At 39.0% G+C, this 17,411-nt stretch overlaps 1 protein-coding gene across 1 annotated transcript in view; it reads right to left on the bottom strand.

Annotated features, from left to right (window-relative positions):
- The window catches only part of NSMCE2 (NSE2 (MMS21) homolog, SMC5-SMC6 complex SUMO ligase), a 126,771-nt gene extending 109,378 nt beyond the window's left edge, over positions 1 to 17,393 (bottom strand). The window contains exons 1-2 of the mRNA XM_030965829.1: positions 17,276 to 17,393; positions 13,599 to 13,746 (exon numbers count right to left, since the gene is read on the bottom strand). Coding sequence (XP_030821689.1) covers positions 13,599 to 13,731 — 133 coding nt within the window. The 5' untranslated portion in view covers positions 13,732 to 13,746; positions 17,276 to 17,393. The remainder of the gene's footprint in view (positions 1 to 13,598; positions 13,747 to 17,275) is intronic.
- Between the last annotated feature and the right edge of the window lie 18 nt (positions 17,394 to 17,411).

Here is a 17,411-nt window from a genome sequence, read left to right as displayed (position 1 = left end):
CAAGCACTTAAATGTTAACATTACCAACCCAAAATGAAACAGATGGGGGAGGAAAAATGCCAAAATATGTCTGGTTTTTCAATGCCCAGTATTTTGATTAGATGCTTAAAAACATTTTTTTTCTGTGAACCCACACAGCTTCCCAATCTAAATTTTGATATTTCTGCTTCTACAACCCTTGGCATTCCTGACTTCAGAATTTAGAGAAGGTTATTGGTAGCCCCAGACAGAGCATGGCTGCTCTTTTGCTAACCAGCTGGGGCACTGGCTGTGCTGCAGCTGAGCAGCAAGCTCAGGGTGGGAAAACAATCCAGTTTTATAGGCAGCTTTTGAGACAAATCTGGCTGGCAGCAACTCCACATTTTGCACCACTGTGAACAAAGCAGTGAAGTCTCTTAAAACAGAGCTGACACTGGTCCATACACATAAATGAATAAACAAAAGACAATTCAGATTCATTATATACAGCTGACAAAAGAAAGGTTGGTGTTTTAAAATCAGAAACATTGATCTGTAAAATTCTCAGAAATGTGAAGGTTACTTGAAATTGATATGAGTATCATCTCCAAAGTTAATTTCTGCAAATGCAGATACTTCCATGTGCTTTGGATATTTTCCAGTTTCTGCTGAAGAGAAGTGACAGACAGAAAACAATCAAGGTTAAACTAAAGGAATCTAGAAAAGCAGTGTCTCATGTAAGCAAAGGTCCTGTGATGTTCCCCAAGCAAACATCCAATTCATTATGAATCACATACTGATGCAGCGCTTGAAGTGCTAACCATGCCACAGTACTATAGCTACTGCTTTCAGAGCCCATAATTCCTCAAAATGACTGAAAAAAATCCAAAACCCTGACACAAAAAAAACCCCAACCCACATAATCCTCTTACACAGACAAGGCAAAGGCAAAGACTGCACACAAACTTTAAGTGTCATGAAAACCAGCATTTCTTTCTGCCTCTAGCAGGCTTCCTTTGCATAAAACCTCTTCTGTGAATTGGCAGATCTCCTCTTTTTGGCATGGATTGCTGGTATGTGGCATTCATTCTGCTGCTTGAATGCTGGTAAGTGACAGAGCTAAATCTTTCCATTGCTGAAATTTCACTTCCCACAAAATTCATATACAAAATTGTCATATTGCAAGGAGCTGCTACTTTCTTATCATGTGGGAAATGCATATCTCTGTGTAAAAAAAAAAAAAAAGCAATGCAAGTCTGTATTGCCTAGGTCTCTCATACAGACACAAATATTTATGATTTTGAGAGGAAACAGGAATTGTTTGATGGCTTACAGTACACCACAGATGATGGTCTCTCAGCATGTTTTTTATATAATGCTGTTATCTTTGTCCATAGTAGGAAAGAAGGAGCTTTGAGGGGCCTCATGACTTCTCAAAGGGTAGTTTTGAAAAAAAACAAGAATATAAATTGAAACTGAATGTGGAAATGTTCTGTAACCAGATAAGAAGTAAAAGGTTGCCTCTGTTTCAGCTTAACCAGAACTGGTAAACTATGACATAGCTATTAGTCATTGTGTTATTAAAATAAATTAAATTCAGAACCATAGGACTATGGTTGAGATTTGTGTGGCTAGCATGCACTATTTGAGAGAATTTTCTTTCCTTTAAACTAATATGTTTTTGAATTTTGTTCCATTTAAAATCTGTTTTTCTAGAAAAGTGATTGGGCCAAGCCTGTACACAAAACTATTCAGCAGAGGAGACTTGATTACCTTGAGACATCAGACCAGACTACACACCTCTAACAAAGCATGGATAAAATCTAAAAATATCAAGAAAATATAGAATTTGAATGAGTTGCGGCATACCTAATTCTCTCAAAAACAGCTGTGAATTAGATCCACACCCACAAGTAATAAACTTCAAAAAACGAAGTCTTGTGAAAATGTCACATTAATCTACCCATGTGGTAAATGTCTACTCACCCACTGCTTACTAAGATGATTAGTAAGGAAATCACAAGTTAAACTTTATTCATCTGAAGAAAAATAGGAAAGAGGTTGCAAGGTTGATTTAACTCAGAAGATATTATTGTCACTTGACATTTACATGCAATGTATAATTCCATTCCCACTTACAGTCTGGGGAAAGCCTGTTAAAATTACTTCCTTAATGTGTGAACACTTCTTTGAATTGTGTTCTCTTCATCTGCCACCTTCTCCTTAAGCCAGCTGCCTCCTTTTGTTAAGTCTTTTTTAATAAGAAAGTTCATTATATGTAATTTAGGGAGCAGTTTGAGATTGTCACCTTCTGTTGAGTGCTACTGCAGATGCATGTTTCAGAAGCACTCTATAGTATCTGTTGATAATGTCAAAAAGGCAAAAGGTTCACACACACATATGCTGAACAGCTTTAGCATGGGACTAATCAGAATGACCACATCTATCTTCTCATGTTCATCCACATGGACCAGTCCTCCTTCCATTTATATGCCAGACTACTCTTCCCCTTTGTGAAAGCTAACACCTTTGTGGCAACTACAGAAGTTGCTTGCATGGAAACACTATTAGGAAGGCATTCAATTAAGTTTTGTCATCTAGAGACTGATCAGCACACTGTCCTGCTTAATCCTGTTGATGTGGCTTTCCTATTTCTTACTTTTCCTTGTCCTTCATTACACATTTCTTTACCACTTACTCCTCTTCCCTTCTATTCCTTCTCATCCAGCTCCCCCATTCCCACTTTTTTTCTCCTGAGCATTTGCTAGCTGGCTTTTTGATTCTTTCTCTATGTCCAAGTGCTATCTTCCCAGTGACCACCATCTCTGGGGGTCATCTCTCACTTTCTCCCATCCTTTTAGGTAATAGCAGCTCCAACAGACTTGTAGCTATTGGGTTTTTTTATTGGCACAAAGGTCTATTAGCAAGAAAAAAACCCCAAACTGAAACAACAATAAGAAAAAGGGCATAAGTTCCCCAGTCATTAGAGGGAACTGCAGTTTGGGAACTCACCAAACATAAACACTGCCGGAGGGTGGCTGGGCAGCCTGAGTGACAGCAGTGACTTGGTTACTATGTGCCCTACACACAAGGTTTGCTGTATGCTCATGTCAGACCCTTGTTCAATGCCTAAGAGGGGTACAGGGATTGTTCTGGTTTTTAGTTTTTTTTAAGAAAGGGCTGACTGTATGCTGACAATTTGGCAGATGCATCCCTATCTTTAACAGCACATAGTGTATAATTCAGGCAAAGACTAAATCCTGCTAATTGCACTGTCCTTCAATAAGCTCTCTCAGTATTTCACAGAAAGAACAACACAAGTTACTTATGCCTGGAAAGTGGGTCTCACACCAAGACTGACTAAAGCAGCTCAACTTGTGAGGTTGAAGATGCTAAAGGTGACTTGCTCACGATCTACCACTAACATCTTGAAGACTTCTGAACATATTGGGCCCTTTGATTATCAGATAGAAATGTAAGATCCAGTGCCTGAAAACTGCAACACAAAAGAAAACACAAGGTTGAGCAGTTTATTCAGAGATAGGATGGATTCTTCAGCCTACCTCTTGCTGAACTGTGGGTTTCACTGTAAATTTCCTTTCTGTAAGCAGTTCTAGTAGCACATTTTTTAAATCAGTGTAAAATTTTTTCTCTTCACATAGTATTATCCCACTAATAAACACCAGACTACCCTCCTGTAGACATGGTTGTGTCTCACTCATAAACTTCATCTAAATGCAAATCTTCACTTGGTGCCCTGTGTGTATTTTAGTGGTTCAAACCATTTCATATCACCTGTAATTGTGGGATCACACAACAGTTGTGACACTTCCTATTTGTCAATTCACTAAAAGGCAAGGAGGATATCTTTGCTGCTCTGTTGTCTTCTGCTGCCTTTTATTTCCCCTGTACACATATTTTTCCTGGCTACCTATCTCCTACTTTTTCCAATCACCTACCACCATTACAGACAATTATTTTTGAGACTCTGTAACACATTTTCCCCAGGCACGGATGACATAAGCAAAACCAGAAGTGAATATCTACACAGGAGTTTGAGATATTCATACATCCTCACAAAACATTCCTGACACCTTTTTTTGTAGAAGGCAAATTCATGTTTTGTGAACTCCAGTGACTTCCTCAAGGCCACAGTGTGATGCCAGTTTGAAAGCACAGTTAGTCCCAGCCTTGAGGACTCAGAAAAATTAGACTCAAGAGTACCTCAGTTATTTTATCTCATTCATATAATGTGTTCCTTGTTCTTCTTCAGAGAAAATGGTAAACAAAATGAGAAGGGAAACAAAATAATCTATGAAAATTATAATTACAAGTATTTTAAATCTCCAATTCAGACCACCAACCCCTGCCTATCCTCCAAAGGACGACATTTTTCATAGGTTTCAGTGTCAGTAAGGAACACAAAAGTCTTACACACAATTCTAACTGAAAAAGCAAACATTCCCCTTTAAGTTCCTGGAATTTAATCAGTACATATTACAATATTCATTCTTCACTGGAGCATCAGTGCCATATAACATTGGTATAAATTTCATAAAACGTGTCATAAAACCTGGATTTGAGTCAGAGGGTTGTTTTTCTTTTTAACTGAAAGTATTAAAAACCTCTAGTAATTAAGTCTCTGTTCACTTAAAAAAAAAAAGTTATTTGAGTATCAAAAAAACAAGGTAAAAATTAGCAACAAAATCCTGAATTCTTGAAGAGACAAAGAGACAGGAAAAGAAAGGAAAAATAAAATTTTGATAAGTGTCCTGTGTCTATTCATATGGCTCTGGATGAAGTTTCAGAATGATCACATCTACGCAAGGGCTCCTTTCACGTATTGACCGAACACCAAGAACAGGTCAGCACAAGGCTGACTTTTTACCCAGATAAATCTTTTCCTAGTGGAAAGAATCAAGAAAAGAAATACAATTGCTTTATATTCCTAATCTTTCTGAATGCTGCCAACGCCAGGTTTTTTCTACTTTTGTGGGTTCTTCCTCCTTCCCTAATTTTTTATGCACAGAATTAGATCACTGAAAGCTAAATTCCGATCAACTTAAATTGATAAAAATTAAAGCCTTCAGAGTGGGTTCTTCAAAGCCCACACTACTTTCTATATATACTGTATGCCTCTACATTTAAGCAGGAGTTAGTAGTGTTTTCTTACTGCCACATTTCTGTAGCAGAAATAAGAAAATGACAGATTTATATACTACAGAGAATATTTTCATACAGTAAATTACTCAGATAAAATATTCCTCTTTGGCTTTTGTTCAAAAAGTTTGATTTATCTTTGTGCTAAAGAGCCCACACAGGACCTCTGCAGTACTTCATAGTATTTCTAAGCTGCAACAGACCATCAGCATCATTCTGCTCTGATCTCATGCATAGCAGAGGCCAAAGAACCTCACCCAGCGATTTCAAGCCTATAACTCACAGCCGTAAGCTCACTCATTCTCTCAAGGTTAACATCACTAGTGCACAGAGGGTCTCCAAAAAGGTCTGTACAGCATTTAAATCCCACTTATGATCTATTTTGAAGACTACTGAGATTTTATGAGGTCTAGGACAGAGAAATTTATAGTAACTTATGGGTACATGAGGTAACCCACCAGGTGGTTGCAAATCTCTCTGACTCACAATGACCTTTGGGGGAGAAAACTACCCACTGCCTTAAAAAATACACAGGAAAGTGGAATAAATATTCACACATACATATGCATGTATTTGACATCAGACACTATGTAAATACCACCTACCAAAAGCTGTGAAATAAAACTGTTCAGTTTTTATCTGAGCACTCCTAAGAGTTCTGAGAAAATCCAGGTCTGTCCAGCTCTGACCTTCTGCTCAGGTGCACACTGTCAGTACATTTCCATGAGAACACAGTAAGGACAGTTATTCTGTCCAGTTATTCAGCTAAGCTTTAAATCAAGCCTGGATTTCACTCTGATTGATACTCTCTAGATCAACCACAACATAGCAACTTCATGCAAGAATAAATTTATAAAATGCAATGATCTGTATTGATCTGATAATACAAATTCTATTCATCTGAATCCTCCATTTATATTCTATTGTCACTAAATGCAAGAGCATGCAGCATCACCTCTAGATCCATCCTAGGAGTGAGTTCCAGAGTGCCACAGCAGGTGAAGCAAAAGCAAAGACTTTGCTGCCACCTAAAGGGTTTCTCTGTCCTTGGAACTTCTGAAGTTGAGGAACAAAAATACTTGGATGCACCCAGCTTAATGAGCACCCAAACTGAAAAAGAGCTACCAGAACAAAAGCATGCTGCTTAAGACAATAATACAGCTGCTTAATATATCTTATTACAGCTTAATATAGCTGCTTTCCCCTCACTGCACTGTGCTCTTCTTGCAGTCGAAATTACAGCTAGGAAACAGTAACAACACTACATATTTGTTTCTTCCCACTTTGTAAGATTACAGACTACAGTCAGAGTGGGTTTGGATAAATATAAAAGAACAAAAATCTTTCATTACAAGTCATATTTTTCCAGATTTTGAAACAAGGCACATTTCCAAATCCTCCTTTTTTGGACTGCTTTGAAGAACAGCTTCCAGAGCCAACCGGTGCCTTCCAGCAATGGGCTCATCAGTGCTGGATATAAACACTGCAAGTAAAGAGAGGTAGAAAAAAAATTAACCCAACCCTCTCCTCTCAAAATTTTTATATTGACTGCAGTGCAAAAAATGTAACTTTTTTTGTTTTCAGAAAAGCATTTCACAAGGAAGTCAACCAGTTTTTCTTGTTTCAAAGAACAAAATTACTTGAAGAAGAAATACTCCAAGTGTAACACCATGTATTTACCTACTTCAAGAAACCATATCTTTCTCATTGTTAGTTGAAATGTTAAATATCTGTAAAACAATACAAGAAGCACAACACAATAGAAGCATAAGTTAAGATTAAAAGCACATCTTCCCTGCAATGATTAATCTTAAGCAAGGGATTTGAAGGAAAGCAAAATTAGTATTTTTGAAAGGAATATGGAACATTTTATTTCCCATACCACAAAATACAAGCTCACTTTGGACAACAGGAAAAGAACTTCCCAAGAAAGATGTGATTTTGGTGCCTACACTGAGTTTGTGCACATCACCAATCAACATCACACACATTGGTGTAGCAACAAAGCAGATCAGTGAACAGCTTCTGGCAGAGAAAAAACTGGGGTTAGAATAAACTTCCTCTGAGAACAGCATGGTATCATGAGGGAATTCTTGCAGCTTCACAGGAAGCATGTAGCAGAGTCTAACCCAGAAGGATGAACTTCATGCATCATTGGCCTCTCTTCATTTTCTACCTCCTCATAACTAGAAAACATTTCTGTATAACAAGCATCAGTGAAAAGCCATTTATCTCCAGGATGGACTTTGACATTCTACACTTATATTCTCCAACAAGAAAACAGAAAAAGAAAATCTACATTTAGGTTCTCCACTAAGAAAAAAACTGTATTTCTACAGTGCATATAAAACTGTTTGCTACTTTCTTCTCACAAGCACCTTCACAGACATATGGACCTAAGAGTGAAAACCAAGGTCTGATTTCTCATGAAATGTCCCTGCAGCACAGACCCCAGCTTAGACCATTACAAGGCCACTGTGAGATGCAGACTTGACCAAATCACCATCTGTATGTGACAGAAGGCAGGATGTGGGAAAAAACATCTTGACATGGCTTATCTTGCCTGGACAAGGACAGGGCAGCAAGGCAAATTTTATCGTGCTTATTTCCTCAGTCAGAGGACCTTCATGCTCACACCTCTAACCAAGCAAGTCACAAAGTGCCATTCCAGCCTATTTGCTACAGCCTGTTCTCAGGACAAGTACCTTAGGTTTGGATTATTTTTATGAAGCACAATGATCTCTAACACCGTGGAAACTAAGAGACCATAAACATTTTAGAAGTACAGGTGTCAGCAGGTTGATTTCTGGATCCCAAAACAATTACATCATAGTCATTTCATGCACAAGAACCTTATCAATGTCAAGATTCATATTATCGTATGATACTGCAGGAATCCTGTATTTGAATTTCCAAGGAAAAATAAGCTAGGGAAAAAAAAGGACAAAAGAAAACAAATTAACCAAATAATTTGATATTCAAGCACAGCTACAGAGTCCATTTTCATACTGGAGTTTATACCATTCCAAGTTTAAGTTTTAGGTCAATGACAGAGAAACTTGCATAAAAAGGGCCCATCCCTCAGGGATGAACGAACTTAGAATGTTCAAGTCTGACTGTTTTAGGCTGCTGCAATGGATTTACAAAGTCACTCCAAAGAATAGTGGATATTCCATATAAACTCATCCAACGGTCTATCAAAAGGCTGGCAATAATTTCATAAAACAAGGCTAACTGCCATATCTGTATGCTGCACACTTCTTCCTATGTCAACAACCCTCAGCAACATTTAGAGCTGTTCTTGTTAAAACCATTCTAAGTGAGCAGTGATATAAGTCAAAGTAATGTGGATAATCTCACAGGTTAGAAGATCCTTCATTACCAACTACTGTTTAATTAGTACTGAAAGGCATGATCACACTGGATCTCAATCAACTGGAGATGAGAAAGCAGCCAGAAAAGGACATTGCACATTTGAGGTGCAGTGCTACACACTGCATGAAGAGAAGTGCAGAGGCAGCCCTGGGACAGGGAATCAGACAAATGGAGTAAGCAGACAGAATTGAGGTAAACTCTGCTGGCAGAAAGAACAGGTTATGTAACGACCAGACAAGAAAGAAAAGCCAGAGCTGTAACTCTAACTTAATCTGGGGAACATGCCAAAGAATTGTATCACTGACATTTTTAAGACCCCTGGGCCTGTTCTGTACACAGTGGTGAGCAGAAAAACCCTTCAAGGGATAGTAAGAAAACAGGAGGAATTCTCAAGCAGATCCTGATAGTGCTACAGGAAGATCACTGGTCTGAAATATAGATGGCAAACCGCCATGGACAGCAGCTGACCATGACATTTTCAGCAAGTTTTTGAAGAAAAGGGAGCTCTTTTTTTTTTTTTTCCTCAAGGAAGATTAGAATCCACTTGCAGTAACTGCTTCCCAAAAAACATCTATTCCACATTTCATGGCCTCTACACTTCACACTGGGAAAGTGATGTATGGCTGAAAGAATGTCCCAGACATCAAGGTAGCATCTTGCTTTCTACAGAAAACCCATTCAGCTAATTAGACAAAACCCTAACTGTTCATTCTTGAAAATGCCTTTCAAAAGTTTAATGCTAAGAAATTCTTATCTTGTCTGTAGTTAGTATACTCTCCAGACCTCCCAGTTATTTCCCATTTGTACTGGACAATCCTCCCAGCTTGGACTCCAACCCAGACAAAAGTAACACCCCATCTACAGAGCAGCTGTTGGACTGGAAGCCTGGAGATGACCATGAGTTAGATTTCTTCATTCAAATATCCACAGCTCGCCATACTTTACAATCCCATATTCTTGAGAAAGTTCTGCTGAAGAGTCACCTGAAACTGCCATCCTCAGCAAGCTGACCAAATTTACATCCAAAAATTTTGAGCAAAGCTGGGAATGGATGTCTGTCATGGATATGACAGATTTGTCCTGGGCCAACATATTCTTACCATAATCAGCACATCAGTCAAAACGGAATTGCAGGTTTCACTAATTCCAAAAACACAGAATAAATCTTATGATTCAAGTATTTGACATGGATGTCCATCAGTGATATCTAAGTCTACAGAACTACTCCAAGTAGGTTAGTAAAGCAAGTTCAACCAAGAGAAGTTAAATTAGCAGTGCAAACAGCTGTTCCTCTGTGTGCAGAGGTGCCCATACACGGCTCAAAGCTCAGTACTCAGAGCACTACAATTCAGAGATGTTGCCAAACAAGTACTTGTGACAAATGACTTAATGAATTCTCTTTCTGCAATCACACTACTAAAGCTCAAAACCAGAATGAGGCAAGATTTAGGAACACGCAAATTATAGCAGAACTGAGAGGATTTTACTTGCATTATAACTCATTTTGAACAGTGTCATCTTCAAATTCTCAAATCTATTAGGTCTCCAATCCAGCAAAGGACATAAGCATGTGCTTTAGCTTTAAAATATTCAGACCCTTGGAAGGCTGGTGGACCACTCACAAATATCAGTATGTCCTTTCCTTCAGTATTTTACTAGCCTGGGCCACAGAATGTCCAAGAGTATTTTGAGCATACACAGGACATACTGAAACCAAGTGTGCACAGTCTGTTCTTTTGCTTACATAATTTATTTATATAGTAACTTTCAAAATGCTTCTATACAACAAGAATGTTCTTTAAAAAAAAGAAAAATACAACTGTTAGACAATGTCAGTATCTAAAAGATAATCAGCAGAAAGACTGGGGACAAAAGGTTTATCTTTCTTTTTCACTCATTAAATAAAATAAGCTTTTAAATTGGCTGTTTCCTTTTCACATTCAGTTTGCTGAAACTAATTTTTACCTCTAGATCCTTAAACCCTTCCAGGATGTTTTAAAATTCTGTCTCTTTGCCAGCACATGTTCATAACACCAATGTTCAATGCTAAAAGTCAGCAGGTTCTCAACTGACAGGAAGATCTTAATCAACAATTTAACTTCATGGACAGCAACAAAACTCCTTAAAAGTAAGAGCTTTTCATTATCAGATACATTAAAATTATTCTGCACTCATTTAGCTATTATTAATAATAGCCTTATTAATAAGAAATAGCCTTATTTTTCTAGAGATTGTACAGGTTCATAAATGAGCAATGCCTGACCCAAACATTGAACACAAGTAATTTTTTTTTATAAATCTATACACGAGTAGAACAAAATAAACATTTAATAGATACATTTAACAGTAAATGTTTTCAGGATTTTGTCTGCAGAGAATAGGAATTAAGAGAGGAAAAATTACTTGCTGAACTAACTTTTCTGTCTTTTCTGTTACGTTAAGAAGCAAATGTAATTTTTCCTCATGTACTATGCTATGTACTTCATTACTATTCACAAAAAACAGCATTGTCCATTATGAAAGACTATAAGAAGAAAATAAACACACAGAAAAAGTGCTTGTAAACTAAAACAAACAGTTGCAACAGAATTCCTTGCTTCCACAAAGCCTGACAATGAAACCTGTCAGAAGCTAGACAGTCAAATTTTGCAAAGGAAATTAAAGCAAATTACAAACTAGACAGAAAGAAAAACACAGAAATATATTATCTAACTCTATCTCAAAATTAAATTAGTATTTTGCCTCAGAACGTGAAGGAAAAAGAGGATAGATGAGCAACAGCTTTAGAAACATAAATTGCCGCATATGAGCTGGAGGTGAGAGCTGAACAGTTGAGTCCAGCAGATCAGAGGATGCTAATTCTAAACCACCGAGAGTTTACCAAGCATGTCATGCCACAGAAACCCGGTATCCTTCCTGATGGCATTCTGCAAGGAGCACAAGAACTTGAAGTCCAAGCAGAGTTGTGGCATTCACATTCTCTGAAAAAATCCCTTCACCCAGAATTTTCTCCTGGGAAGCGGAGAAGCCTCAGAGAAAAGGGAAAACAAATTCTCATCTCATTTGCTTCTCCTGTATTGTGCTCACATGTGGAATGTGTTTGGAGATTGTTTATCCAACAGGTGATTGTTTCATTGGTTTTCTGTGAATTGTTTTCACTCTTTGGTCAATCAGAGTCAAGCTGTGCCAAGACTCTGGAAAGAGTCACGAGTTTTCATTATTAGCTTTTTAGCCTTCTTGTAAGTATCCTTTCTATGTTCTTTAGTATAGTTTGGTTTAATATTCTTTATTATCATATAGCATCATAAAAGAATAAATTAGCCTTCTGAGAACATGGAGTCAGATTCATCATTCCTTCCTGCCACGGGGCACCCCACAAATACAATACAGAGTAGTCAGGGTAATGAAAACCAAATCTTTACAGAAGTGAGGACCTTTGCTATCTGTTCATTCCATGTAAATACATCTGCAAGGAAAGTTGTAGGAGTGAAGAAGACAACTGTTGTAGGTGAAAATGTAATTTGGGAACACCAGACCAAAGAAGTATGACCTACAAATCCTACAAATCTGGAACACCTTCTCTGTAGTGCAATGGGATGTACTATGATAACAGATCATGCTTGATAATTCTATAACCATAATTCAACAGGAAAGTTGCCTCTGCTAGAATAAAATGTGTTATGGTCTAGGTAGGAGCTATTTTCCAGTCACATGACTTAACCGTAACCAGGTATTTTGTCAGGAGTATTCTCCTTCTCTCAGGACAGAGTGCTAAAAATGGTCCTTTTGGTCACTGAGTTAAGTGAACAAAATACTTTCAAGCTTTTAATTAAAGATTAATGTGTCAGAAGCAGATAAATGAGGAAGAGATATTTCCTAGGAGTACAAGGCACAGACTTGCAGCTGCAGACATGCACAGTTGAGCTTAAGTTGCCTTACACCCTTCCCAGTAGGAATGAAACGGGCTTCTACTGAAAAGCGTAATTAACAAAAAAACTTTTAATTTTTGTATAAATAATTAATTTCTGTGGTCTTGGGGATGAAAGAATTCAATACATTTAATGTGTTTCTATGCATTGCTTATGACAAAGTAGGAGAGATGGTGGCTCCTAAAGCAGAGGGGAAATGGAACTGGTTACACGAGTTTTATGTCAAAGGGGATCCCCAGGTGACTGTTCAGACAAGCTTTCCATTTCCTCTTACTGCTAGAAATGGCATGTCAATTGTCTCTGACAGCAGTATGGATAAAAAGGTGAAAGGAGAGAGAAATATCACACCAGACAAAGAGAAAAACATTAATCTTGATTGTACATAATCCTTGGCTTAGTTGAGTGCAAGATTTATAATGAACAGCAGAGCTTTTCCTTCAGGAGATTCTTCTTCTTGGCTCTTTATTAAAACTATCAGGGGTTTGGAGCTTTAAACTTTTTATTTTTCCCTAGTGAAAACATTAACACAGATCCAAGATAGGAAAATGGGTCAGCTAATGTTTGTCCTTGAAAAGTAGCTTTGCAGTGCTCTTTTTCTTGTGAAATAGCAATGACAAGACTGTTAGCAGTAATTGGAGATTTAAAGTACCCCACTTTGGAAATGTCCAAATTGAAACACCCTAAAAAAGGCCTGATTTTCAGGAGAGACAGCATTTAAAAACCTGCATCCCCTTACAGGTGTCCCAAGCTTTGTATTCAAGATCTTCAGCACTATTTTAATATATTTTGCCCTGAATGTCAAATAAAACACACACAAAGAAGCAGTATGATAATGAACACTCATTTTATTCAGCCACTTGAGGGGCCTTCTCCATCTCATCCACCAATGTTAAAGTTTCTACAAAGCTGTAGGGTAACGATCACTGGAACACAATTAATCTTGGCTGTCACAAAAGCAAGGACAATGTTTGCCAGGTATTTATGCTTTCACTGAATCTATAATTTAAATGAAATTTTTCATTTAAGTGAAATTATTGTAATGAAAACACCCTGGCCAGGCCAGAAGAGCTATAATAAAAATTGATATTAATAGTAACTAAGTCAAAATACATAGGTCTGGGACACATCTGCCCCAGATGATTCAAAATGCAATACAAGAGAGAAGAATATACTTACTGAAACTTTCCACAAGGTCAAGGGCAACCCGAGTAGCCACATCCATCCCAGAGTTGATGTAGGACTGGCAGTTTTTCAAAGAAGAAAGAGCAGAATCAATTGAATTGAACGAGACTCTTGGACCACCTGACATCTTGAAACTGTTACTCTAGAAACAACAGGGAGAACAAATTAAAAGCAGTTTGCACACAAAGAGTTTGGGAGAGAAAACATAAGTTCTAATAGATAGCTAAATATAAAGCAGTGTCAACAGAATCATTAAAGCATTAGGGAGCAGGGATGAAAATTTAGCTCCCAAGATGTCAGTAATTTCAGTGAAAGTGCAATTCATCACAGGTTTTCAATTCACCTCCTATTCAGTATTAAGCAAAACTACACCACTAAAAGCAACTGGCATTTTCCTCTGCTCATTTCTACCACTAAACCACACTGAAGTTCAAATCCACAATTACATCTGCTTGAAAACTACTGCTCTATTTCAGATCCAAAAGAAGATCCAAAAAAGCCCACAAAACTTGTCTGGGTTATCTAGGCATGTAATCAATTAGCCTAGGAAGAAATATGGTTTCTCACATTCAATTTAGTTTCACCAGCAGCTGGTCCTTGGAAAAAATAATCTAACAAAGGGGCACTCTACTAAGAATGTACTTAAGAGTAAAACATCTAGCATTATTTTTAAATAAAAGCCCACCTTTAAAATGCTGCCTACTTCTGCCAAAGATGCTACAAACTTTTGGTACCCATCTTCCATTAGCACAAAATAAAGTCACCCAGGTACCACTGTTTATCTTCTTTACCACCCTCTGGCTCTGCAACACATACCCACAGCCTACCTACACCATTGTGGGGATTAGCTGCTCTGTTACTAGAACCTTTAAGTGTTTTTGCTCATGCTGTGCCTATCCACACTGCTTACATCCATTGGTTTCTTCTCAAAAATCCCTAATTTCTGATCTCCCTTCTTCATGCTTTGCCATAACCCCCTCAGACATGTAGCTACTGTGAGAAACATGAACCTGGTGTGCAGAATTTTATACTTCAAGTTGCAGATTAGAAAAATTCTGCTTCATCTTTAGATACACCACAAGAAAAAAAACAAAACATAAAAATAGACACAGCAAAGGAGAACTCTTAGATAGACAGAAATACTGCATTAGTCCATGTAAAGAATAACTAGTATGTTCAAGGACTATATTGAGATGCCATTGGAGGAGATAAAGAGCAGAATCCACAAACAAATTTGGGGTATACCCGAGGGGGAAGAGTTGTTCTATCAATAACACCCTTTAATAGGCTATAATCCAACAGCATTCTGGAAAACGTGTATAGAAAGTACAGTGCTTTTCCCAAGCTTTGTATACCTAAGGCTGTAGCTCTCTCTACTGCTTTCCCTGAGACTCTAGAACTACACCTTGTGCTCCCCCTAACCTGAACATTGCCATATTCCTCACAAGTACCGTGCAGACAATGAGACCTGACTACCTGCTGTCTCCTAATGTTTATTTCCTATCATTTTCCTTTCTTTACATTTACAAGATGTTCTTGGCCAGTCAGTACTACCTTTTAGTACACCATCTTTAGGTCATGTGCTTCCAGCAACATTTTAACAACAGTTCAACCTCACCACAAATGTAACTTCTTAATTACATGCAAATTTGTCTTCCCCTCTGTGCCCTTCTAAAGGTGCATCTTTCCACAAATGCAGCAGGCTTCAACTACAGCTCTTGTTATGTCAGCTCATGTTCTCCCTGACAGAAGACTGTGACTGCTATCATTTAAGATCTTTAGAGCTGTCAAACTGACAACAGAAGACAAGGGAAAACCTCCTTATAGAACTCCCTGAAAGTAAAGAAAAAGGATGCTCTTGAATATTTAATAACAAATTCCTTCAGCTAATATATTATTTAACTTTTTTTAATGTACTTGTTTGCCATTTTAGCAAGACTGTTTGTATAGAACCTCTGTGATCCAAACGTACACTACTGAATAGTCAAATAAAATCATGTTAGCAGCTTTATCTTTCTGAGGCCATTTTGTGTACCAAAGTCAACAAAGAGAGCCTAATTCCCCTCTTGAACTTGGTGAATCTCACTGAGAAAGCCTGCTGCTCTTTTGGAAATTTCACAGATACACATTGTGAAAGCAGGAATCTGAAAAATAAACAAAAAAACAACAGTGAAAAGTTAAAAAGGCTCCTTCATTCTCATGAGCAAACTACACAGGAGCTGAAGTTACTGATTATGACATTAAATCATATCATTGCAGTGGTAGGTTCATCTCAAGCTGTCTTTTGGAAAGTAATTTCTTTTGGATGAATTTTCTTTTTTGTTTGTTTTTTAATAAAAGATTACTTTTCTTAGAAACTGCTTAAAATCCTGTAATGCCCTAGTCTACCTGACAGGTTCAGGGGAAGGCAGTGCATGGGAAAAACAACCAAATTACCTGGAGACTCAACAACAACTTTTATTTGCAAACTTTACAAAATTCAAGTAGAATAAGGTACTTGGCAAATTTTAAAACATCCAGACAAAAATAAAGCACTTCTCAAACTTTAGCTCAGCAAACTTTAACTTCTCCAGACACAAGAAGACACTGGAAGTTTTCAGTCTTACAGACTTACAACATATTTTGAGAAGAAGAATATCTAAAAAAAACAGAGAAAGAAAGAAAAAGAAAATTGGGAGAGAAAGGTAGATGGCCACCACCCCAGGATCCAGCACTGTCTCTGCAGCTTCTAAACCCCTGGCAGTGGAGTGTGTTTGGCACATGTGTTGCTTTCCTTTTATCTCCTATGCTCTGCCACTTCAGGGCTTACAGGTCCTCCTTTCCCATCACTTCCCAGCTGGCTCTTTTGAGCCAGTCAGCTGTTCCTCAGCTCTCCTATGGATCCCAAGGCAAAGATTTACACTTGAACTTTCTAAGTGAGTTCTTCAACTTCAGCTTGGAGCTGTCCATTCTGCCTTCCAAGGGAGGGGCACATTCCTCCCTGGAACTGGTTTACCTGCAGTGTTTCCACCACACTCTTTTCTGCCAGGAAATGGAAGGAAACTTCAGTGGATGCCTCAAAGTGCCCTTGTCATGTGCAACCCCCAGCTCCCTCACTTCTGGAAACACAACCAGCAAACTCCGTGCTGAATGGGAGACTACTGAGGACATTGTTGTTTTTCTTCTTTCAGCAAGTGAAGAAATGGTCCAGACAGGATAAAGAACCAAAAAAACCTACAGCTTCTATTCTGTTCGCTATTTTAAATATTTGAGGAAATTACCTAAACTTTCTATGCTTCAATATCTCAAACTATGAAGCAGAGGTAAGAAAAAAGTATTATTTGCTTCTGTAACAGCAGCCCTACAGGTGTCAAGCGCTCTCTGAGCACCAGGATGGGTGTCCAGCCCCAGGCACACTCGGCGATGAGCGGCCACAGGGAGACCCTTCCCTGTACGGGCGGGGGAGCAGCGCCCGCCGAGCCGGAGGCTCCGCGCTCCCAGGGCCGCCTCACCCGCTCCAGGGCAGGCCGGGCAGGCCGGGCAGGCCAGGCAGGCCGGGCAGTCCCGCACCGAGACACGGCCCCGCACCCGTCCCGCCGCCGCTCCCGCGCCCCGCCGGGGAGCGCTGCCCTCGCCCGCGGAGGGGCCGGGGCCGGCGGGGACAGCCACGCTCGCCAGCGGCCGCTGCTCACCTCGTCCCCGCAGCCCGAGAGTGCAGCTGTCCCGGGGGCGGCCCCACGCCGCCCTCCCGGCGGCACAGGCAGGCGGGCGGTAGCGCCGGGCACCGGGGCCGGCGGAATCGCCTCATCAGCCGGCGCCGTCATGTGA

The sequence above is a fragment of the Camarhynchus parvulus genome, chromosome 2, assembly GCF_901933205.1.
Source record: "Camarhynchus parvulus chromosome 2, STF_HiC, whole genome shotgun sequence".
Lineage (NCBI taxonomy): Eukaryota > Metazoa > Chordata > Aves > Passeriformes > Thraupidae > Camarhynchus > Camarhynchus parvulus.
The sequence above is the reverse complement of the archived record's forward strand: the minus strand, read 5'-3'. Positions and strand labels throughout refer to the sequence as shown.